General features: G+C 35.3%; 1 protein-coding gene across 3 annotated transcripts; it reads right to left on the bottom strand.

The window, feature by feature from the left end:
* Nucleotides 1-545: 545 nt before the first annotated feature.
* mthfd1a (methylenetetrahydrofolate dehydrogenase (NADP+ dependent) 1a, methenyltetrahydrofolate cyclohydrolase, formyltetrahydrofolate synthetase) lies at nt 546-16,130 on the bottom strand. 3 transcript variants are annotated; one of them, XM_026233102.1, is made up of 27 exons: nt 15,857-16,130; nt 15,649-15,755; nt 14,471-14,555; nt 13,394-13,453; nt 13,261-13,314; nt 12,980-13,116; nt 11,017-11,117; nt 9,810-9,946; nt 9,464-9,575; nt 9,242-9,369; nt 8,348-8,445; nt 8,046-8,219; nt 7,702-7,838; nt 7,091-7,137; nt 6,898-7,005; nt 6,751-6,825; nt 6,568-6,654; nt 6,336-6,470; nt 6,195-6,263; nt 5,931-6,042; nt 5,119-5,258; nt 4,952-4,993; nt 4,682-4,782; nt 4,238-4,415; nt 3,677-3,784; nt 2,774-2,926; nt 546-1,733 (listed from the first exon to the last, which is right to left on the bottom strand). In XM_026233102.1, the coding sequence occupies exons 2-27, from the start codon at nt 15,747-15,749 to the stop codon at nt 1,662-1,664; spliced, it is 2,751 nt and encodes a 916-aa protein (XP_026088887.1). In that variant the 5' UTR covers nt 15,750-15,755; nt 15,857-16,130; the 3' UTR covers nt 546-1,661. The 3 variants fall into 3 exon arrangements, with proteins under 3 accessions (XP_026088887.1, XP_026088886.1, XP_026088888.1); XM_026233101.1 differs by having other exon boundaries at nt 15,649-15,758; nt 15,857-16,129; XM_026233103.1 differs by lacking the exon at nt 6,898-7,005 and having other exon boundaries at nt 15,649-15,758.
* Nucleotides 16,131-26,368: the final 10,238 nt, after the last annotated feature.

Below are 26,368 nucleotides of genomic sequence, written 5' to 3'. Positions count from 1 at the left end.
CTGGCTTTAAATGAAATGTCCGTAATGAGCAGATGGCACACAGAAATGAATTCTCATTTGGAGGCTTGCTTGATGTTTGCAAAAGACATATGTGCAAATATGACCTGTTATACCCAGAGTCTAATTTATAGTAGATATATATACTGACATAGAGTCAGTAGCAGACATTTCCTTATGGACCTTTTAGTCGGACAGCCTTTTTATCATTCAGGCATGTTTTAAATTTGTTCAGAAGAGGGATTGCCTCTTTCATTCAGGGTATATATAACAAGTCTTGACATCTCATGTATGTAATAGAATTTCAAGCTCAAAAGCAACAATGCTAATGTTCAGTGACATGAGGTCCCAAAGGTCTGAGGAAAATATGCCCTTGAAAACCTCACCAGAAAATAAAAAATGTACTCAACAAAGCTACCATAAAAGTGTATTAAGGGCTGGCAGTGTTTACTCGGGTTTCACTTGAATAGGCTGCCTCATACTGATAAACCTGGTGGCAATGTCCCGAACTAACCCCTGAATCAAACAGGCCAGATGCACACTCAGTATCCCACTTGGCAAATATGTCTTTATTTTCATGGTGACAGACCCATTCAACATTCATTTTCCAACGCAAAATGTGCTAAAATATGATAACACCTTTTATTTTAGGATTTTCTGTAAGTGTAACAATGGTGTTTAACATGTTTATATGAATGTAATAACATTTTAAATTTAATTAAAAAACAAGATGGCAATAATTTGTTAAAATAGGACCCCAAAATGTTGAGTTTCATTTTTGATTAGCTCGTATTCAATATCAGCACAGCAATTTATGTAGCATTTTTAATGGTATACACACGTTTTTTTTCTCCATAGAAACAAAAAAGGTGACTAGTCACACAGCATCGGATAACTGTAAGAGACACATTGGCAGTGATCAATGACTAATGGACGGCAGCTATGGCTGTTGGGTAACACATATTGAAGAAGAGGCTAAAAATAAACTGGACTAGCAAGCTGGACAAATATACAATTATCTATTTATAGACAACAATCAGGACGGCAGCTTAGTATCTATAGCAACTAGAAACTTCATTAAAACCTAAGCCAAGATTTTATTTGAGTCAGATAAGATAGCATATAGAGTAAACATATAGACATTACACAAGCTCATAGAATCAATGTGTCATTATCTATGAACTCAAATGTGGCTTTCAATAATACTGGCAACTTAGCATAAACAAGCCGATAAGAAAAATACTGACAGACAATTGGTTTTAAAGCACAGTCATGGCTAAAAATATCTTATGGATCAAGAAGCACAGCATAATAGCTGTGAGATCTGGAGTGAATTCCTAAAATCCATCATTCATCAAATTTACATACTTAACACATACAGTTAAAAAGACACTGATAATTGGTTTTCACTGTACATAAGATATTTTATAGCAAATAAAAAAGCATCTGTATAATACTTGTAGTAAAACATGAAAATATTCAACATTTTATCATATGGCGCTAAAATTTGGATGCCAATGATTTGACTGAAGAAACTTTGTGTTGGTTTTAAAAACCATTTAGCCATGTTTAAAAGAAAACTGTTTCTTTCCAATTATTAAAAGTTTGATTGACCATTAATCAAACCACTTTCAGCTTGCGCATCTTTGCAAGTAACCATTGAGCTACTTGCTGTCACTGTAAAGGTTGTTGCCATGGAAACAGGGCCACATGGGATCATCCATTTCTGTATTTGTCTGTTGGAGAGTTTGAAGAAATTAGTCAATCTGGTGTTATCACAAAGGAGTTATTTTGCTGTCTTAATAATATAGCCCATTACAAATCAATCAAAAGCTAACTAAAACAATAAACAGAAAAATAATATTAATACAACAGCCTGACAAGCTAAACAAAACCATACTGAGCCAAGTTAACTGCATATGGAAATAACTGCTACCCTGAAGAGGGGTTTGACAAACTGATTTATATTTGTAATCTGTAATGAACATAAATGTTGTATAAGGTCACTTGGACCACCAGTGGGTTTTGTTGAACAGCTCATGTTCAGCTCAGGCATGCAGCCTAGCAACGTGTCTGGATAAAAATATCCTCAACATGTGTGACCAAATATTCTTTCTTTCTTTTTTGCACTGTAGACTCAACCGATGAGCAACTGACTGAAGAGTACAGAAATGAGTCGATTACTTCATCTGACTAGAGGACATACACCTCAGTGTTCATGTAATCTCATTATTTTATCTTCCATTAGTGTGGTCAGCCAATAATCATAAACTCTTAATGAAATCAATAATCACTTTACTATTATGTTTTTCCTTCCTCAGGTTTGGGGAGACAATGTAATTGCATTGGAGTCAGTAAAATATTTTTGAAAGAAGTTGCTTACGCTCACCAAATCTGCTTTTACCGGATCAGAATATTGTGAAATATGATTACAATTTAAATTGTCTGTTTGCTATTTTAATCCATTCTAAAATGCAGGTTATTCCAGTGATGGCAAAGCTGATTTTTCAGCATCATTACTCCAGTCTTCAGTGTCACATGATCCTTCAGCAATCATTCCAATGCTCAAGAAACAGTTCTTATTATTATAAATGTCTAAAATTGTTGTGTTGCTTCATATTTTCTCAGGATTAGAGTTCAAAAGTTTAAAATTGATTTTTTTTTGCAACAGTATTGTCTTTAAATCATGATTCCTCGCTAAAGCCATGCTGACCCCAAATTTAGAACTGTAGTATATCTAGCTCTAATATTATAGATACAGGAGTATAAAGCTCACCGATTCAGTCAGACAGCAGAGGAAACCTGCTCCAACATGGGCCTTGATATCAGTTATGGGCAGCATGAAGTTGGTGGGCACTCCCTTCAGTGTGGGATCATTACTCAAGGACAGGTGTGTCTTAGCTATGCAAACCGGCAGATTCCCAAAGCCCTTTAAGAGAGGAAAAACAAAGATGATAAAAGAAATAGGGATGTAACGATGTAACCAGTTGAAAATTAAAACAAATATGCTTAATGCTACATGTATGTAGCATCTTTGTTTGGATCATGATTAAAATACAGTTGTTGCCTCTAATTTTAAATGGAAAGAGCACAGGTTTGTTTATATGAAGATATTTATTTTATTTATATTATTTATTTGATTTGGTGTTTATTTTAATTATTAATTATATTTTTCTAACATATTTGAATTTCACAAAGAATTATGAAGCATTTTGTCTAAACAATAATAAAAGGACATGTGTCTTAGATCTCATTTTGTTAAAAAAAATTGTGAGAAAATTGTATTGTGAAATCAATATTGTGAATCGTATCACATTTTGAGGTGAGTGAATCATTAAATCCCTTAAAAGAAGTGGAATAAGAGAGAATGTTACACTCCACCTGAGGCAGAGCGGCATACATATAATGTTAAACAGTCAAACTAATTTCTTCAAAATTGCACAACTCAAATCATCAACAATATGAAATACAATATTTTTTAGTCCTCTTTGTAACTTCCTCAGCTGTCCACTAATAAGTCCAACCCAAATCAATTAACATTCAGTATTAGTATATAAACTGTATTTGATAAAGAATGTCTCCTTAATAAAGTACATTTTGTAAATAAGCAAATATCTGAGCTTTATGTAAATAGCTATTTCTTAGCCTGCTGCATTATATAAATTAAAAGGAAGCTTACCTGTTTTGTATAAAGTGCAAGCTTTTCTTTTGATTTTGGAGAGAGATCAATGTCTTTTGCACCATACATCTTTTGTGCCACAGTCCTTAACTTATCGGCAGCTGGAATCTGAAAACAGCCATTTATCTGTGTTTAATAATGTATTAGTATGAGTAATGGACTTTGGCTTCGTACAGAAGCCAAAGTCCATTGGCTTCATTGGCTTCATACTTTCATACAGACTTCCTTGAATGCTTGTTATATTTAGGCCTTGCCAATTAAAAATATTTCAAGCATTTAAAGTCACTGGCTGGTAATGAAACAGCTCTATATATAAGGTGTTAATTGATCTCAGAATATGTGTGGGAAAGAACAGCACAAAGGCACTGGGTAATGAAGTGAAAGTAAAACTGCTCCACTGTGTAGCCTACTTGTATAAGGAATTTAATGATCCCGCAAGCAAATATACTTTCACTTCCTCTACTACATAATAATTCAGCTGATGCTTTTACACAAAGCAAAGTACAGTACATTTAATATCAGTTTCAGTGGGATTTAAACCTACACTATGCCATTTCTCACCTGTGTGTCGTAGAGGAAACTGAACTGTCCAGGTAGTTTTGCAGCTCTCTGAACAGCTTGTGCCAGAGCCAGCGCTCCAGCGCCCCCCTCAGACCAGTTAGTGCACTGCACCACATCATAGGCCCCAGCCTGCCTCGCCTGGCCACACACCAGCTCCAGCTCAGGGTCAGTATCACCGCTATGCCAAATACAATCAGACCCCGTATTCATTCAGAGTGCCAGTACTGTGTGTGGTTCGGATTGGCTTGTACAGTTAGTGTACAAATGATACGATATAAATATTACATTATAATTAGACATAAAGAATAAAACGGTATACATATTGAAAATAATCCTTGTGACCCTGCAGAGGGTATGGAAAATGGATGGCTGGATATGTATAATAATGTTTAAATAGTAACAAATAGACAGACAGTTCTTTTTCTTTGCTGTTTGATATCATACCTGAATTTGTTGACAGCTACGATCACTGGTAAACCAAATGCTTGTGCATTTTCAACCTGTCTCTTCAGGTGACAGCAGCCTCCCTCCAACTGCTTGAGGTTCTGCATTACAGAAAACACATCAAGTGAAATACACTAAATCCATCCCTCACTTTCATAATGTCATTCAAATTTTCCATCATTTTCATTCAGTAAAATGGCTTAACCCTGACAAATATGAACATTCAGAATAGTACATAAAACTATTGCACAAATTGAAATAGTGTACTACCTCCTGTGAATACTCTTTTGGAAGGGGCAAACCTGCTTGGACCTATAAACAAGAATATATAGAAAGTATAAAGTCATTGTGAGATATTGCCTCTTTCAGAACAAGCACAACTAATGTGTTATAGGCTCAAGTGAACGCATAATGAAAAGATGTCTATAAATTCTCACAGGTGGGGCGCCACCATGCATCTTCAATGTACGAACAGTGGCCACTATCACTACCACATCTGGCCGCAGGCCTGAGTAGCGACACTTAATGTTGAAGAACTTCTCCAAGCCAATGTCAGCCCCGTGACCAGACTCAGTGACTGCAGAGACAAGAAAGAGCTTTACATTAGCCAAGGTTTGAATGTGGAAGTTTTTGTTGTTTATATAACACTAACCTAGACCATGTGATTTATACTCATTATCATTGTACACTACTGTTCAAAAGTTTAGGATTGGTAAGTCTCTTTCACCCACCAAGATTGCACACAAAGGCTTTTAAAAAATACAGTAAAAACAGCAGTATTATAAAATAATACAATTCAAATCTGTATTTAAAAAACTTTTTCTATCTGAATACAATTTAAAATGCAATTTTTTCCGGTGATGGCAAAACTGAATATTCAGCAGCCATTACTCCAGTCTTCAGTCACATGATCCTACAGAAATGATTGCAATATGCTGGATATCGTTGTGCTGCTTTATATTTTAGCAGAAACTGATTTTTCAGGCTATTTTGTTTAACAGAAAGTTCAAATAAAACAGCATTTTTTGGAAACATTATAAAAGTCCTTTACTATCAGTTTTGGTCAATTTGATATGTCATTGCTGGAAAAAATAAATAAATACTAACCCTAAACTTTTGAATGGTAGTGAATTGGTGCCGAATTTTTACCAAAAAGAATGTACAGTATTTAGGCAGTAAAAATGATTAGAAAACTTGTTAATGATTTAATTTATATAATATATGCAGATGAACCGGATTGCTTTTTCACCTACAAATCCTTCGGATCCGACCATTTTTAAAGCCAGTTTGTCTGCCAGAATGGAAGGACTGCCTTGGGCAATATCAGCCAATGGGCTGGTGTGAAGAAACGCCGGTGTACCCTAGAGAGTAAGACTGAGATGTGCTGAGACAGAATCTGACATTGTTTAAATAAATAAGGATTCTGTGTGCAGTGATTCTAAAATATTTCTACTGAAAAAATGACATTGACAATTTTAGTGGTCATGTTACATTTTGCGCGATTAAATCTTACCTCCACAGTCTGCATCAAGACAGGTTTCAGGGCATCTTTCAATAGCATGGCCAGTGGACCACTGACATCCTGTGAGTAGAAGATTGTGTAGATTAGATCACACACATATACAGACATAATCAAGCACGTGAAAACACATACTAAATCCTCTGTGGTGACAGGGTCTCCAGATTTGTTTGTAGCCACTACTATCTTGGCCAGCCTCTGCTGCATCTCCTCTTCACTGCTGCTGAGTGACAGTACAGCCATGATTTCATTTTCTAAAGAGCCGGAATCCTGAACACCACAGACAATAATTGAAATCAACAAATCACCCCGAAATACATGATCAAAAAAAAAAAAGTCAAAATTAAATGATTATATTGATACATACTGTTGCAGTTTCTGGGTCAATGTCCAGTTTGACAAAACGTCTTATCTCAGTCCTGGTCAAGGGGTCGGATTTCTCAATGCCCAGTTTCTACAGGTCATGAAGGACACCATGACCATGTCATCATACTACTGCAATGGTTTTGAAATGAATATCTTACTATAGACTGTGTTTTCTATGACTTACCGTCAGTCGATTAAGCTGGGCTTGAGAAACGGACCTTTGCCCCTCTCTGAGAGGAACCAATAAGTCAAATAAAGCCTGCAAGATATAAACGTGTGAGATCATACCAAATGCAAACTGTACAAACACACATATCAAACACAATCTGACCTTCTCAGAGAGCTTGGACTCATAGTGAGCATGTGCTTTAATAGTGTCCATCACAACCCTACTGGCAGCAGAGATGAGCGCATTCTGGCCTAAAGACTGAAGGCTGACCTGGGATCAATGTTTTGGAAGATATTCAGGTTCCATTTGATGAAATATATGCTTTCAAATCTCAGCTACAAGGTCTCAAACATACCTCCTCCAACGGGATAATCTGAGAGTATCCACCTCCAACAGCAATCCCTGTGAACAAAATGAAACCATGACCTCAAGAGAAAAAACAATACAATTTGCTCCACTTTTTGAGTCTAAAATAAAATGGGTAATTGCTAGTTTTGTGGAAAACGTTTAAAATAAGAAACATGAAACATTGTCAGATATAAAGCTGCACTGCAAGAACTAAAGTCACATTTATGAGAAATTCACAAATGTTTGAAACGTTCCGCAAACATTTCACAAAATCGAAACTGGCTTTCACACTGATAAATGAGATTGTAAATAAGCAAATGACTTTATAGCATAATTACGATTTAGTGTCTCATAAATTAGATTTTTAAAATCTTTTAATCACAATTTCAACAGTTGTTTTTTTATACCATAATTTTGTCTTTGTGTGACTATCGACTTTTATCATCATTGTAACTTTTTGTCACAGATATGAGATCTCATAATTTCAGACTTTTATTGACTTTCAACTTTGCAAGTCATAATTATGAATTTTATGTTGTTGTTTTGACATTTTGTTATCTCATACTTATGACTTAGTAGTAGTAGAATGGGGGGGGGGGGGGTCGGGTTGTCACTTACCCCTAGCACCAAAAAAGGATCCTGGGGAAGGCTCTTGCACACAGGCAAAAGTGTTGATATTCAGGTGAGCCCCTAAAGCCTGAGCCAGTCCGAGAGTGGTGGTCCGCTTTCCCTCACCCAATGGAGTAGAAGTAATTCTGGTAGCAGTAACACAAAATGAATGACTTTGAAAGCATTATGTTTGTTTGACAAATCGCTCGACGACAGAGCTTGAGCTGGGTGTGAATGCAGTGTGTTAACCAGGCTTAATAAAGTGTTGTAAGGTTCCATTTGGTGCTTGTGGAAAGTTACTACACTATAAGATTATGCTAATGCACATAATTATATTTCAGGATGTATCCTACCCAGTGACAACCACATATTTCCCATCAGGCTCTTTCTCCATGCGTTTCAGAGCATCCAGTCGTATCTTAGCCCTGCTCCTTCCATATGGCTCCACTTCCTCAGAAAACAAGCCCACCTCTCTTGCAAGCTGACCAATTGTTTTGCTTTGGCATGAATAGGAGATTTCAGCATCACTGAGAAAATGAAATATGCATCAGCATGAATGGGTCAGCAAGAGTCACTAAAGTGTCATGTTGCACTTTTCAGTATATTCTTAAATTAAACAATCTTTATATAAGCATGCTGCAAGCCACAACTGTACCTCGGCTGAGGCTCTAGGGGATTCTTCTTTGTGTACTTTATGTTCCATTTTCCTGGAGTGTATTTCTGCAGAAACCGCTTTGCACTTTCCACTGTATTCTGGTCAAAATCCAAATGAGAAAGCATAAATATTTGTAAAAAAACAAGCCTTTTTATATTGTATAGTAATGTTATAGTATGGTTTTTTTATGTTTGAAAGAAGTCTCTTAATGTCAACAAGGCTTCATCCATCTGGCAAAATTCAGTAAAAACAGTGATATTGTGAAATATTATTTCAACTTATATGAAAGTTTTCTTTTCAAATATATTTTAGAATGTAATTTACTCTCATGATGACAAACAATAATGTTCAGCAGTCATTACTCTGTGTGTTTGTTTTTTTCTTTCTTTCTGAATTTTGTGATAAATATGAAGTTCAAAAGAACAGCATTTGTTTGAAATGGAAAAATGTTCTAACATGTTACTTTTGATCAATTTAATGCATCTTCGCTGAATAAAAGTATTCTTTCAAAATGTACTGTACTGACTCCAAACCTTTGAAATGTAGTGAATAAATTTACGGTGTATATATTATAGTATATATAAATAGTGTTTTGATGCATAAATTAAATCGTAGCATTTAAAATAATTGTTAATAGTCTTGTCTTGTAATTTAAATATACAAAACAAAAAAGCTTATCAATATCTAATGTAAAATGAAAATAATTATCAGCTTATTTGTATTGGCCAAATTTTATATCAGTACAGCAACAACTGAAACAGTTCTAAAAATTTTATTTGCGACATTAACATCTTTCAGTTCTTTACTGAAAGCTTGTTCAAAGGAATGTAAATGCATAGCAGCTTACAGCATTCATTTGTCAGTAAGAGTTGTCATTTGCTCTTGATATGATACCTTCATCAGCATGGCTACAGTCATGGGCCCGACTCCACCAGGCACTGGGGTGATGTATCCAGCTCGCTCTGTTGCTGAAGGGTAGTGCACATCCCCCACCACCCGTTTCCCACTGGCTTTGCTGCTGTCTGTGAGTCAAAGGTAAACATGTGAGCTGAAACCAGCAGCTATTTGATCATCCATGACTGTTTCAAACATATAGATAGAGTCAAGCACACAGACCTGGTATATGATTGATACCACAGTCTATGACCACCGCCCCCTCCTTCACCCACTCTCCTTTCACCATCTCAGCTCTGCCAGCACCCACAACCAAGATGTCTGCTCTGCCCACCTAAAGAAAACAAGAAACTGAAAGTTACTCCAACATTCACCTACTCCTTTTGTTAAACCAAACTGCATGCCAGGTCAAGGTCTGTACTAAATATCGATTAAGCAAACATTAAATTCATTTTTCACTTTTTTAAGAACAGAGTCTTTGTTGTAAAATCTAGCTTGAGAATTGCTCATATTCAAAACGGGCAACAGGGATTTAAAACAGAGCCTGAGAGAAGCAGACGAAAGCAACCTGTTCAGCAAGGTCAAGGGTCTTTGAGTGACAGGTGGTCACTGTGGCGTGATTCCATAAGAGCAGATCGTGCATTGGAGCTCCGACGATCTTACTGCGGCCGATCACGACAGCATTCTTCCCCATCACACTCAAACCTGCACACATGAATCACACTTGCTCTGTTCCAAAACCCAGTGAGCATTTTAACATGCACTATTGACAAAAAGCTTGTTCTAAAGGTCTCATTTTAATTTTGCTGCCTTGTTTGAGCCAAAATGTAAAGCAGTATCTGATCCAGCCTTTGTGGAGAAGGCAGAATGCATTGCAACAAGCTCAGCTTTAAAAATACAAGACTGTTGACGCGGTGACAGAAATTTAGGTTGTACATTACAACTGTTCATATATACATATACTCGAGATGCACAATGCACAATGACACCCCTGACCAAAAGTTATTTTTAATTATTATTTTTTTGAAATTAATACTTTTATTTAACAAGGATGCATTAAATGGACAGTAAAGATGTTTATCATGGTCTTAATAATAATTTTTGAAGGATCATGTGACTGTAATAGCTGCTAAAAAAAATTATGTTTGCAACCAAAGGAATAAATTATATTTAAATATATTTTTAAAACAAAAAGATGTTACTGTAAATTGTAATATTTCACAATATGACTGTGTTTTATTGTAGTTTTTGATCAAATAAATGCAGCCTTAATGAGCATAGAAAACTTTAAAAACATATTCCAATATTTTAGCAACTTCAAACTTTGAAATATTAGTGAATTTCCATTAAAAGCAAAATACCAATAAAAACATTCAATATATAAAAAATATTTAATTATAATAAATGTTACATAATTAAAATGAAGTATTGTAAGCTTATTAGAGATGAAGCCCATGCAGTCAGTAGACAGCAAGGAAGCTCACTGGGTATTAAATCAGAGCTCTTTTCTTTATCTTTGTGTGATGTGCCCTTTTCTGACGCACATACGTTTGTTTCTAAAAAAAGATCCTTCTTTTCTTTCCTTAGGGTGACGTCTCAGTCATCAGTCTGCACCACTCCATCTGTGTGTGTGTGTGTGTATAGATTTTGCACCTATCCAATCACACTGCACACTGATGATGCTGTAGTATGAAGGCCCCCTAGATAATCACGCTATGATTCTAACAGATGAGAGCTAGAGCTCATGGGTAGCACTTTACAAGATTTCTCCCCACCGGTCTGACTGATGAGCTCCATACAGCCATTAGGAGTGCATGGAATGAAACAGTCGCCCAGATCTCCACGAGACAGTTTTCCTGCATTTATACTGGTCAGGCTGAGAGAAAGAGAGAAAGACACATTAAATAATATACAGTTACAATGTTTTGTGGAGATAAAAAAAAAAAAGCTATGCATTTAGGGAGTTTTTCGGAAACGTATGCATATTATCAGATCTATATATAGAAAAACTGTAATAACTAAAGAGTATTTTTTTAAACCAGGATAATAAAATAAAATATATATATATATATATATATATATATATATATATATATATATATATATATATATATATATATATATATATATAATTATTTATTTTTTTTTACCATGTGATCTTAGTTAAAGGGTTAGTTCACCCATAAATTTAAATTAGCCCGTGTTTTACTCACCCTCGAAGCATCCTAGGTGTATATGACTTGCTTCTTTCAGAAGAATCCAGTTGGAGTTATATAAAAAATTGTCTTGACTATTCCAAGCTCTATAATTGCAGTTAGCTGGTTTTGCAGTTGAACAGTTCACAAGTCATCAAATAAAGCACACGATTCATAATAAAACCTGCTTCACATGGCTCTGGGGGGTGAATAAAGGCCTCCTGTAGTGAATCCATGCATTTTTGTAAAAATTAATCATATTTCACACGTAATAAACATTTTTCTCTAACTTCTGTTATCTGTCGTATGCGGAAGCCGTTCGACTGATGATGTAGGATGAATCCACAGCACGCGCACCTCTGAGATATGCTAGTTTCGTGACTAGGATAGCAGAGAAAGAAAAGTTTCATTACTTTAGCAAAGGAAAACCAGTCTCACATATATTTTATTTAGTTTATATCAAAATCCTCCGACATTCTTCTTTACAAATCCTTGGTTTGTACTTCTAATTCATGACCGGTGTTTTGTTTTGTTCTCTCTCCGATTTCATCACTAATCACACAACGACGTCTTACGTCTTACGTCATCCGCCAGAATGCCTTCCACATATGAGCAATACCAGAAGTGAGAGAAAAGTGTTTATTACATTTGAAATATGGATATTTTTCTTACAAAAACACATGGATTCATTACAGGAGGCCTTTATTCATCCTGTGAGGCACATGTGAGGCGCATTTTATTATGGATGCATGCACTTTATTTATTTTACTTTATTTTAAATATAACTCCGACTAGATTCGTCTGAAAGAAGAAAGTCATATACACATAGGATGCTTCGAGGGTGAGTAAAACACTGGCTTCATTTTTGGGTGAACTAACCCTTTAAAGAATCAAATTGATAGTATTGATTTGAGATTGTGTTACGGATTTTGAAATATATAACTCTAAATATATTACAATCCTGACAAACAGTTTTGGAGATTTCAGTCTTTCTGCATCACATTTCCTATTAGAATTTTCCTATAAAAATGATAACCAGCAGTTTCCAGTCCTTAAACCTCAATATAACCTTCGGGTTACAAGTCTGACTCTCTAACCATTAGGCCATCATATAGTACAAATCATCTATGCAAGAGCCTGCAGGTTGATATTGCTTATTTGTGCAGATTTTAGTCTCAGTTGCTCCTAAAACTATTTTTACTTAGATAACTCATCTGAAATCAGTAAAAAAGGCCAATTTTTACACACATCTACAAAAAAGGCCTTTGGCCTTCTGACTCTGAGTGGAAAAAACAGATAAGAGAGCCACATAGAGTGATAAGACCTGGAAACCAGAGCTTCTGTAGCAGGGGCCTAATGGATAAAACAATAAGAAAAAGAAATGTGTAAAATGCAACAACTTGCCTTTCTGAAGAAAATGCCTGCAGTCTGCACTACCTGTCTATTTCAGTAAGTTTAGTAACAATAAATCCACTGTCAGGCTCGTTTTCTCCGTATTGTTCCTCAAACATACATTTCAAGCAAATAACAGAATTCCACCCACCCGTCAACATCTTTCTCTGGGGCCACAGCATTAGTTACTTTCTCTGTGTTCATCGGGTTGATAGAGTCAAGCGGTAGCTGTACGATGAGCCCATGGACCGCAGGATTCTCATTCACTGCAACTATCCTTTGCAGGACCTTAAGAAAATCAGTGGGATCAGCCTTCAGAATCAAATCCTGAATTATACGCAATGCCTCATGGACATATGAAGGGAGAAAGGACAAAAAAACGAGACGAGGTGAATCACACTGTTGTTATTGCTTGGGGCATGTTTCTCTTACTTCATCCTCTGTGGCTGTCTCGGGAAGCCTAATGTGGTTCGCATTGATTCCAATCTACGCAAGAGAGGGAGACAGTGTCAGTGACAGGTTTATGATAAACATGATTTCTGCTTATTAAATCAGCTCACTGAACCTCAGCTGCTGCCTTGAGCTTCATGCTGATGTAGAGGTTTGAGTCATCTCTGTCCCCAACCTACCACAAAACACACAGGGTACATGAGAGTGTGCAAAGACAATAAGAAAAACATTTCATTGATCTAATTTGTAGAAATGATATATTTGTTAGTCTAATACTTTTAGACACTTTATGTCCTATAAAAGCAGAATCAGCAGACAACTCACTGAGATGTACAGTATAATTTAAACCAGTATTACAAAATAATAGCATATTACCTAAATATCTAATACTGCAATATTTCAGATACATTTTTTTCTTAAAGTGTAAATGTGTGTGTATATATATATTTGTGTAAATGTAAGTATGCTTTATATATATATATATATATATATATATATATATATATATATATATATATATATATATATATATATATATATTTTTTTTTTTTTTTAATAAAAAAATATTTATATATATATATATATATATATATATATGAAATTTTATGAATGCATAAAAATTATACAAATAATTATAATAATTATAATATTGCATTTTGATATTGAAATTTAAATGTGTTTTTTATTTAAAGTCTTTAATCTGGTTATTTAAATGTAATGGTCAACAGTGTTTTGATCAAAACAGATCAAAAATATTTAAAAGATTTAAAGAGATTTAAAAGAAGAAGAAAAACTTAAAGAGATTTAAAAGAACAACAAAACAACACAGTTCAAGCAGTGAGAATATTATGAAACAAGATGCGAGTCACACACCATGTCAATGTTATCTTATCGTGGTGACCTTAAACTAACACACCTTTCTTTCATGTTGCAGACTTTTGCATTTATCAACACATGACCATGAAGCAGTAGGGAGATTATATATTTTACCACAACACCCACAACCATGAGAGAAAAGAAAATGGCATATTACCAAATGACCATCTGGAGTAGAGCGAAAGGAGAAAGAAGAAGAAAGAAGAAAGAAGAAAGATGAGTCAGATTGTCAAGAGAGGTAAAGAATTATACAGCTAGCTATCACCACAAGGTTTATTATACGGGCCAATATAATGAGCGAGAGGTCCAGACCGACCTGCAGCACAACCAAGCCAGGCCTGAATCCTGGGAACTGGTCCTTCATCGCTGCTACCTCCTTCTTCAGTCGATCCTTCACCAGTCTGGACATAAATAACAAGCCTCTGGCTTGCTTAGTTGGGGTCACTTCATCTACAGCGATATCATTGACTTGATTGCAAATTAAAACAGACACTATTTCAACTGAACAGAGATGACATAACTGAATTCAATGATGAACTTCCTTTAACTATCATTTTGCATTATTGAGACACTGTTTTCCAAATGAATGTTGTTCAGTGCTTTGGCGCAATGTATTTTGTTTAAAGCACTATATAAATAAAGGTGATTGATTGATTGAAAGAGAAGAATGCCATCTAACTTAAGTGTCTTACAAAGGGGGTATTTTCAATTACTGCTTGATCTCAAAAGTACTACATTAAGTTGCAATCTTAAAGCTGAACATCTCTCATAAGATGTATTAAGTACAATTAAAACATAATATACATTGCTATTAGAGATCATTAGAGATGTAAAGTATGTAAATAATTATATTAACTAATTGTTATATATTTTAATACGAAAGTTTTGAGTTAGTACGATTTTTAAATGCTTTAGAAGTCCTTACGCTTACCAAGGCTATACATTTGATTAAAAATACAGTAAAAACTGAAATATTATATATTATTACAATTTCAATAAAACATTTTTTTCTTATCTTAATATAAGCTATCTATTCCAAAGGTGAATTTTCATCAGCCATCACTAGTCATCAGTGTCACATGATCCTAATATGCTGATTTGAAACATTTCTTATTACTTTCAATGTTGAAAACAGTTGTGCTGCTAAACATTTTTGGTAGAAACCGTGACAACTTTTTTTTCAGGATATTCATTTTGCAATAATGTAAAAGTCTTTAGTGTCATGTTTGATCAATTTCATGCATCCTTGCTGAATGGAATATTTTTTTTAAAAACATTTTTTTACTGACTCAAAACTTTTCAAAGGCAGTATCTACTTAATAACACAATATAATATCATTTAATATATTTTTATAGAACAGGTGCAACACTGGCATGTAAAAATGCAACACTCAAATTTTATACAATTTGCCTAAAAAAACTAGCCTAAAAAAAGAGTCCCAGATGCACCCGGTTTCTACTTCTGCAGGGGCCCTCAAATACACTCAAACTCACTTTGCAGTCTTGTTTCCAGATACAATGGTTGCCATGGTACGCTGGCTGTCTCGGTATCTCAAAGCTCCTCGCCGGAGCACAGAGGCAGTGACGGCAAACATCTCCAGCTACTGAGCACAACACAATGGCAAAGTTAGTAAGAAAACATAACAGAGAGAAAAAAGCACCTGAAAATAGAGCTGCTTCAGTATTCTGCATATATCAACACCTGTCCAGCGTGAAAACAAAGCCTGCACAGCCACTCCTCCCTTTCTGTTTTCTGCAAGCGTCTCCTCTGCTGTCACAGGAAACTCTGCAGTGTGCAGCTCCCAAACCAGAGTGTTATCACTGGATCCAGCTGCAGCATTCCAGACTATTCCAATACGAGTGTGCAAGCAAGCTGATAAAGGAGCCCTGTCAAGGCTGCAAAGCTTAGACCAACTCAAGCAATCACATGGTTTGCGTAAAAAGCGTGCACAGGGCCAAAGAGGTTAAAATACAACTGCTGGGCTGTGGAGGAAGTGGGCTGTTCCATAGCGAAGAGCCAGGCAGCCAATCAGGGATACTCTGAGCTGGGACAGGAACATTCTTGGAACTCTGAGCTCTGTCTCCTCCTCTTCTTTCTGCCTGTGAAAAAAACTCAAGCATGTGACCTCCAAAACAGAGTACCTCCTTCTCCCGCCTCTGTAAGCGGTCCAGAAGCCTTCAAAACAGCTGTCAATCAAACAACCTCTGGGAAGAGTCTGGTGCATTTTTGTTCATGTGCTGCCTGCAAACAAACGCATATAAGCATTTGTTTGTTTTAAGGCATTTGTGCCATGATGCTAAAAATGATATAGACAATGTCTTAAAACTCAAAGTTTGCATGCAGTGTTATAGATTTCATGGATAGTCTTTATAATGCATTTCTGGCACAACCACAGAAAAACAAACTGACTTAAAACATATGCATATGATAATACATATCTCACACATGTATTCAGAGTGGAGAAAATATAGACAACAAAAAACACCAAGAACATCATGACACGTTTCACCACCAGCGTTCTAAAAAAAAAACAAACAACAAAAAAAAATTGTTAACTTTAGCTCCCTCTAGTGAGAAAATATTAAATAATAACTTTGAGAATTCCATCTGTGAACTCATTTATTTATTAGTCTTAGCCTGCTGTATTCAGTAGGAAGTTGGCAATTTCGTCTTTGTAACACTTCTCACACGATGCCTTCAAACTAAACAAATCAGACTAAACTTAACAGAGTGTAAATATACAAAGACATTTTTACTTATTTAGATATTAGCTGGATTTTAGCTTCTGGGCCAAATCCTTACCGATGCCGATCCATTATTGTCTTATTAGTTCTCAGAGTTGATCACAATTTGTAAGCTTCTGCTTGTCCACTCGCCTTTTGAGGACTGATCACAGATTCTCTGTGGGATTGAGATCTGGGGAGATGCCTGGCATGGACCCAAAATTTTTAAATAATGATCTTCAAGCCACTTTATGAGTTTCTTCCATCATTTTATATCAATCAGTCTGGTCTTACGATCTATTTAGTATGATAGTGATTTTACCTGACTAGTGCTCATTCACACTTCACATGGGCTGCTGATATGATTAGTCAATTAATGTGAGCTGCTCATTTTGTGCCATGATCAAAAAACTGTGAAATTATTATTATATATATATTATATGTTTTTGGACAATGAAGCATTTGGCAATTATTTACAATGCATGTGATCACTGTACACAATAATATAGAAATAATGTAAATGAACACCACCACTGCTTAAGCAGCAAACTTTGCAAAACCCAAAATTTATTTCACTGCCAAAACTTTTGGCAATAACACTCCCAGCAGCTAAAAGCTAAGATTTCTATGACCACCAGGAGGCAATATTGTGTTAAGTTTCAATGTACAGTAAGTGGTAGGTTATCTGCTCTAGAACATTTAGTGGATTATTAAATATAAACCCAGACAATAACACGTTTAAAATAATAATAATAATAATAATAATAATAATAATAATAATAATTCTGTTTTCTTAACCGAATGCTGAATGAAACTCCTGGACTGATGATCACACTGGGGTGCACACAGACATCATTAATAAGTAATTACAATCACACAGTTAATCCATAGCCAGAGGTGTAAAAAAGCTCTAATGCCTTTGCATTGGCTACCAGTTAGTATCAGTTTCAAAACCCAGTTCAATGTTTTCATTGATTTTGTACTTCGTATTTGTCTTCAAATCCTGCTGAAAAGGCTGCTCAAATCCCTCGAGACCCACACAAGATCTCTAGCAGTGTTAGGTTATAAGTTCATAAAAGCAAGACAAAATAAAATAGTTTTGCAGCTTCACCATAGAGTGTACAGCTTCCATAAAACACATGTTTTTGAACACATTACATTTGTCATTGCAACAATTCTTGTTGCCGTTTCTGTTATTTCTAGAAAATTAATTGCCATCGTGGGATTCAATTGTGAAATCTGTTAAAATAGAAAACAATTTTAAAACTGTATTATTTCACAATATTATTTTTCTACTGTATTCTTAAAGAATCATTTGCAGCCTTGGCTCGCATAAAACTCTTCTAAAACATTTAAAATCCTTAATCTTAAATGGTATGCCATGATGTTATTATGCACAAACATTATTTTAATCGTTTTATTATTCTTTAATATTGTTTTTTTCTTTAAAAAAGAAAGAAAGAAAGAAAGAAAGAAAGAAATGTGACTCCACCTGACCTTATGCTTACAGTTAAGAGCTGAAATGGCATTTTTCTCAAAATATAATTATACATCTTCAGTTGTTCAAAATGACGTGGCAGAGAAAGCCCTGATTCCTGATGCAATCACATGAATTCATTCTGAAGGCACTGCATGTGATCTTGATTCACAAAGGGGCTTCCTCCACCCATGTGATGAAGGATACTCTCAGTTTAGTGACACTCCTCTACCACCTCTTCCTCTAGAGCCTGAATGTTTTCTCGCACACAAACCTTTGCTGACAAGCTCAAACTTGCAAATGGCATAAGGCTAACAGTACTAAAAACTGTGTGGGCGTATATACGGGCGGCTTACTTGTTGAGCAGATTGGCCTGTATGAAAAAGATGTCCTTATCAGGGTGGAAGCATTCTCCAGAGAAACATGAGCTAGCCAAAACCCAGACAAAGAGGGAAAGTTGAAGAGACTGGTACATGTTTTACATATATACAGTAGTTAATGTGATTTCAGTGCTTGGAGACACACAGACTTGGACATAATATCTGCAAAATGCAAAGATGGTCCAATTATCTGAGTTCTTTTGGCCTTTTGTAACATTTTCTTTCTTTTTTTTCCTCTAAAGTAATGGACTGGAAATCTCAGAGCACTTTATTTGCACTCTGCTCTTACATTTTAATTCACTAAGGACAGAACATTTCACCACTCAGATTGCTAATTTCAGAACCTGGGGTGTGAAAGCAAATTTACTTTGTGCTTGCTTCTGGGGAGGTGAAAATCACATTCATTCCTGAACAAGCTTGCTCGGTCACCTCTGTCACACTTATTTCATACTGAAGTCTTTATCCTCATAAAACAGAGCAAGCAAGACATAGAGCAATAAATCATCTGTGGTGATCACCAGTGGAAATTAAGAGATGAGACATGGTGATTTAGAGGCATAGCTGTGCTTTTTTCTCCTTGGATGGCAGCCTGGACACACTTGTCTCAATTTGCATGTAAAGGTAAGATAGCACGTCCCTAAATGGGTCACTGAACTGGGACAGTGTGGAATATTTACAGGGTAAAAAAAAAACTGCAATCGAGATCAACCTAAATGCAGATTCACATAAATCAGATTTATATGCTTATGAGAAAGTTAAAGGAATAGTTTACCGAAATTACAATTTGATGAATTACAGTACAAGATTAGTTTGTTTCTTTATCAGAAAAAAATTATGAAAATTTGAAATTTAGCATCATGTCAACTCCTTACCAATAAATCTTCTATAGTGAATGGGTGCCATCAGAATTAGAGTCCTAGCAGCTGATTAAAGGATCAAAATAATTAACAACATGACTTATTTCAAGTCGTGGCCCAAAGGTTGCGGGTTCAAGTTTCTGTACCGCAGAGATTTTAGGTGTGTGGAGTGAATGTACAGTGCTCTCTCCACCTTCAATACCACGACTGAGGTGCCCTTGAGCAAAGCAACCAAACCCCCAACTGCTTCATAGATGCAGCAGCAAAAATGGCTGCCCACTGCTGTGCGGTGTGTGTTCACAGTGTGTGTGTGCTCACTGCTCTGCAAGCATTCAGAGTATATCCAGCAGATGGCGATAAATATATTATGTTAGTGTGCTGTGGAAAGTCCAGCAAGCTTCATTAAAAAAGAAAACATTGAGCGCCACAGGTTTCCATCAACAGGCTTTAATGTGACAGTACAAACCGAAATATTGCACTTTATAATTCAGAAAATGGTACAATCAAAGATTCGCTCAAAACCATCAAAAGCTGAGCCTCAGCCCCCATATTATGGAGCCAAAAGAGTCTCAATAAAGATAAATGCACACACTATATTCACATATGCACACATATGATTCATACATGCACACACATAATTCATAAATACACACACAGGATACACAAATGCGCACAAAATTCACAAATGCACACACAAAATTTAAAAAGCACAGAAGATTCACAAATGCATACAAAATTCAGAAATGCAAACAAATACAAGAGATGCACACACAATTCAGAAATGTAAACAACATTTACAACATAGAGTGACTAATATGATAGAAATCAACGGGGAATCGTGAACTGGTAACGCATTACTGAATCACATTATAGAATCATGTTTATTAGATATAAAGACATGATTCATTTTCTTTCAAAATATAAAAAGTAGAGGCTGAATGGGCACTGACAAAGCCTGAAAGAAGCCACTGCACTTTAAAACCTTAAAGGTTTTCTAGCTGTATTTAATGAGAGCTTCAGTTTGTGAGGAGTGGGATACAATCCCTGAATACATTTAGGACACTTATGTACCTCTCTGTACATTTTTCTACCATTTTTTTGGTGGGGGAAGGGGTGATACACTATTTCCTTTCTTCTTTGATTACATATTCTACTTGATAAACCCTTGATACAGAGGAGCTTTTGAAACCCATTGCAGAAGAGGGTCATAGGGTGGTCCTTTACCCTTAGCACAGAATTAATTCATTGACAATCTGAGAAAAAAGAAACGAAAAACAATACGGCTTAGTTAGTGAAGTGAGATGAATATATTGAGGTTTGATTACCCTCAGTACAGAGTCCTCTTCCTCTTGGTTTGTATTTTTATTTATTTTGTTATTTAAAAAAAAAAAAAAACAGCTCTGTGTAGTCAAGCAAAAGAGCATCAGATATGGAGGTCAGATATAAGTCAGGGCTATCCAGAAGGCAATAAATTAGAGAAGCAGAAAAAGAGAGACAACTGTAAACACAAAATGAATTTTCTGATATTTTTCTGATATATATATATATATAGTACAGACCAAAATTTTGGACACACCTTCTCATTCAAAGAGTTTTCTTTATTATCATGACTATGAAAATTGTAGATTCACACTGAAAGCATCAAAACTATGAATTAACAAATGTGGAATTATATATGGAATTATATAAATAAAAAAAAGTGTGAAACAACTGAAAATATGTCATATTGTAGGTTCTTCAAAGTAGCCACTTTTTGCTTTGATTACTGCTTTGCACACTCTTGCCATTCTCTTGATGAGCTTCAAGAGGTAGTCACCTGAAATGGTCTTCCAACAGTCTTGAAGGAGTTCCCCGAGAGATGCTTAGCACTTGTTGGCCCTTTTGCCTTCCGTCTGCATATATATATACCCCTTACTACTGTAGTGTTACTGTCTGAGGAAAATCCATTTACTTATCTGGCTATTTCACTATGCTTTAAGCATTATCTGATAATATTCGACAAGTAGAAGCTTCTTCAATAATACTTGTGTAAATCTGGAAGAGGACTTACATTTACTCTCCAAAACACCTTATATCTGCCTCATATAAGAGTTTTATTTTTATTTTTTTTATTTTTTTAAGATTATCAAATTAGGATTTATTTGAATTAGAGGTGCTGTGACTTTATCAGATAATATGGCTTTGAGTGAAGCTTTACATTTCAGTAAAAGCATGATAGCAGGACTAGATGTAATACCTCTGACTTTCTCAGAGGGGGAAGAAATGCCTATTTTTTTGAGTTACCCCGCTACTGAATAAACGTTATTTTTGCCCATTACTGAAATAAAATTACACATCATGTAACCAAATATCTTCCCGTGGAAACTTGGCTACTAAAATGGTTGAATCTTCTAACAAATGCATGAAGTTCTCACACACCTACTCCACTGCGATTATTAGGGATCCCCTTGTTAATGGACAGGTACTTTACCCCGTTATCCTCATCTGTAGTGGTTTCGAGGCGATTGACTAAAAATGGATGTAACTCATTATGATTCCACCATCAAATTCTCAATTCATTATGCAGGAATCAGTCAATGGTACCTCAATTTTGGACACCTAAATTCTATGAATATACCCATATACAAAAAATGGATGAATGTTTTCTACACTAGCTTATTCCAATGCTTTTTTTTTATTCTGGGAGCAGGTTCATTTTAAGATTCTCTCTTAAAATAATGAACATATCGTGCAGCTCTATGAATTTCTGAGTTGTTGGCTAACTTTGAAATGTGTCAAATATCAAGAGAGGCAGCATTAAGTTCAAAGATGTTATCTATAGAGACTCAGAGAGACAATGTGAGCTCCATGCCCTAGTAATGGCTTTCCCTTTGAGCCTATGTACTGCAAAATTCAGGAACAGAGAAAATTGAAAATAAATTATATTCATAAGAATGAACACAAAAAGAAGACAGAAACATTAGTGTAGGCTATCCTGAAGCACTGGCAAGTCTGTTCTCATTGAATTGGATATGAATAGTTAATATCATTTTGGTGAAGGTGGGCTTGGGAGCAAAATAGTGAAAGGATTTCATCAATATTGCATGGCAGGACCCAAGAGGTTAAAGGAATTGAAAGAAACACCAGTGAACTGTGGAACAAGTGATTGAGCCCTTCACAACCTCAATATGAAAGGGATGACACAGAACATAAAGAGGGACAGTACACTCTCACACACACACACACACACACACACAATTAATACAACTGAAAGACAGAAAAGTGTATTTATCTTTTTAACTGGTAAATACTCTTTTTAAAAGTGTGAACAAGGCACAATAAAGCATGCTTTTAGCTGTTATGTGCAAGATATACTCATTAATAAAATAATAAGTTCAAAGGTGAATATGAGTTTTGCTCTAGGCAGAGTTACAGTGCACGTAATCCACTAATTAGTACAATGAGCCATCTATAATTCAAAACCAGAACATTAAACAAAATCTTTATTTTAATATCTTGACTGACAAAATATGATTTAGCCTTGGACTGTTGCCAAAAGCTTAATTGTGCATGTAATTATCAACATCTTACATGACTGGAAAACTTGATTCTGATTGGTCAATAGATCATCTGCGGACACCTTCACTTTATACAAACACTGTTGCCTTCGAATGAAAATGACCTCAGGTATTCAGTATTAATTCAAATTCAGTATTAATATTGGTGTAATATCAATTTAGTGTTCGTCTCGTTTGCTACACAGATTGTTTTGTATTTAGACTATTTTTTCTTAACAGAAGGTGTAAACAATATACAGAAAAAAAAAATATTCTAACTTATATCAGCATTTCATGTACATGCATTTATTTATTTACTTGGCAACTAAATGTGCCATATTTCATAATAATTATGAACAAAATTGTTGATAGCTCTACAGCAGCTCTACAGAACATAGTGTCATTAATCAGCTCAATTCAGTTTAAGAGTTATTCTCATTCGAAAGTGTCAGTGCTGTCAAATTGATAATATTGCAGAATTAAGTGTCTTTCAGACCCCAACTAAGCAAACAAAAGGAACCCAGACTCCAGATGACAGAAACTGGACAAATAAACCTTCTGAAGACCAAGGCTCAGTTTTTGAACAAACACACTATTGATTCCACACTGGAACACATTCACATCAGATTTGGAGATTAATATTATTTTAAACATTTTACATCCAGCTAAATTATCACAAAATAAACCTCCATTTACTGTTTGAATTAATTCTGTTTGGGCTATAACTAAATATATGGAAATATTGTTTATATGTATGAATGAGCTCCGATATATTTCCAGACTTTCTCACTTAACACATTTAATAGCATTGTTCACAAAGTGTTTTATTAGGAACATTAATTAATTTCAGCATGAGGGGCAAGATTATTACTTTTATGTGAATTCACAAAATAAGTCAAAGTGGTTGTTTGTGAAGGGTCTCCTGAAGGGAGTTATTACCAGTTCCTGTTCTGTTTGCAGATAGCACTGCTTGAGACTGCAGGTAACAACAGCCGATGAAAACCTTGGTCATCAGATTTCTGAACCTAATGAAGAATTCATGAATGTACCCAATGGAACCGGACTGAAGTCAAGTGTAAGAACACACAATACTCCTGCCATCTGAGGCTGAGCAGTTCATATTCTCATTCTTCTTTGACCCCACTGAATAATGCAGGTTATATTATCTCAACATCTTCAGACCCAACAGTGTTTGTTTGCTGTGATATCCCTGTTCTCTTTTTGATCTCTTCCCCTTTCTCACTTCACCCCTTGGATAAAGATTTTTTTAAAGAAATTCTAGCACCATCTCCATAATTCCTCCATTTGTGGGAGAACTATGGCTATTTGGTAGGAATGAGCTTTAAAGGTGCCAGTACTCAGAGGGCAGCTCACAGGTTTACTGTGATTCTGTAATGGACTCTGTCACATGTGCTATGATGTAGACACATCCACAAAGGTTTCCACAGTTTCATGTTCACTTACCACCCTTGTCTTCAAATTCAATACCTTGCCATTCTCTGACTAAGACACCTCAATATTCTGCTGTTATTTTCAGTTTAGTTCACAACTAAAATAACAGTTTTCAGTTCTTATAGCTCCTGGGAAGACTGCTGGAGTCTGATATTGGTTTTTATTTCAGTGCCATAGCTAGAGAAAAATGCAGCTAATCTATACAACTTTATAGACTATAGGGAAAAGTTTAAAAGCAAACTAGTAAAAAAAAAAAAAAAACATGTGCCAAGTTCTTAGAAATGTATGATTTGTTTTCAGGTTGATTTCATAAGGATTTGATAAGACTCATACCATTTATGTACAATTGTATAACATTTAAAATAAAACATATAATTTAAATAAAATAAAATAAATATCAATGAAATAAATATCAGTTTCCACAAAAAAAAAAAAAAAAAAAAACTGTTTTCAACATAGATAATGATAAGAAATGTTTCTTGAGAACTAAATTAGTATATTCAAATCAATGTTTTCTAAAGTATCATGTGCCACTTAAGACTGAAGTTATGGCTGCTAAAAATTCAGTTTGGCCATCACAGGGAAATATTACATTTTGAAATATATATTAACATGGAAAACAGTTTACAAATATCAATAATTATTCATTCAGAAATGGCATTATAAAACATCATGTTATTGACCAATGTACTTCTTGAACATATGTGGGAATTTAATGTAATAAAATGCACAAACACTACTTGTTTCAATCACTTCAACCACACAGTAAGTGATGAGTAGTGGTCAGAGGTCTGACACTGATGCTTGTAAAGGCCCTTAGGGTTAAGCAGTTCATGTCCACATTAACCCTTTGCTGACCCTGTCCTTTGCCTGTGATTAAGTTCATACACTCAAAAAATCCATGTGTAATTACTGAGATGATATTGCTAAATACTGAAAATGTGGGATACTTTTCATCTGTAACAAACCTATTAATATTTGAATGTTATAAAACGCGCTCACAGAACAATCAATAGACGATGCATCTCCACACCCACTGGCGGTCAAATATTGGCTTGTAAATTACAGCAAAAGAGACCACATGCGAGGCACAAAGAAATTAACCAGACATGATTAGGTTGACACAGACTGTTTGAATGGTCTATATCTTCAAGCTCATTCAGTAACATGTATTTTCAGCAAATATCCAAATGTCATTACTCAAAAGCTCATTCACACCGATTTATATCGTTCATACAGCGTGCCTTTTTCATTTATTTCCATCTTTCACTGGGCATTTCAAAGCATGTGCAACATAACAAAGGACACATAATCAATGAAATAATGTGTTGGACATGGTATAGTGCACATCAATAGCTGTATGTAATAATGTACCGCTCTTGGATTAAGTAAAACAACATGGCTGTACGAAAGAAATTCTGCGAATGGACAGATCCAGCGAGGCATTTTATGATCCTCATCACTTTCTGCAAAATGAAGCAAACTACACAAATTCAAGTCATTTTCCTGAAAAAAAAAAAAAAATGAAAATGCTGTGTCTAATTGTTGTGTGACTAAAAGGCAGAAAATCTGAATGTAGAAGTCTTACCGCCTGAGGCAGCTTCACACAGCTCACAGCACGCAAGTTATCTCTCTGTTACTCTGTCAAGGCTGATAAACATTGAAAACATAAGGCAGTGGTAGCACTTTTATGCCCATCCTCACTTTCATGAGAAGTGTGTGTGGTCTTTGATGTTTGCAGGTACTTATGGCAGCTATATTTAGAGCTGCATATATAGACCGCAGACA

The sequence above is a fragment of the Carassius auratus genome, chromosome 45 (assembly GCF_003368295.1).
Source record: "Carassius auratus strain Wakin chromosome 45, ASM336829v1, whole genome shotgun sequence".
In the NCBI taxonomy this organism is placed as follows: domain Eukaryota; kingdom Metazoa; phylum Chordata; class Actinopteri; order Cypriniformes; family Cyprinidae; genus Carassius; species Carassius auratus.
This window is presented reverse-complemented; position numbering and strand designations above follow the sequence as displayed.

Bases quoted from the DNA above. Each gene is read 5' to 3' on its own strand.
- mthfd1a (XM_026233102.1), bottom strand. From the start codon at position 15,749: ATGTTTGCCGTCACTGCCTCTGTGCTCCGGCGAGGAGCTTTGAGATAC. The intron at 9,576-9,809 runs GTTGCTTTCGTC...TGTTTTCTTTAG, and splicing joins CCCTTGACCTTGCTGAACAG to GTGGGCAGAGCAGACATCTT. The intron at 7,006-7,090 runs GTATGTTTGAGA...CATTGATCCCAG, and splicing joins AGATTATCCCGTTGGAGGAG to GTCAGCCTTCAGTCTTTAGG.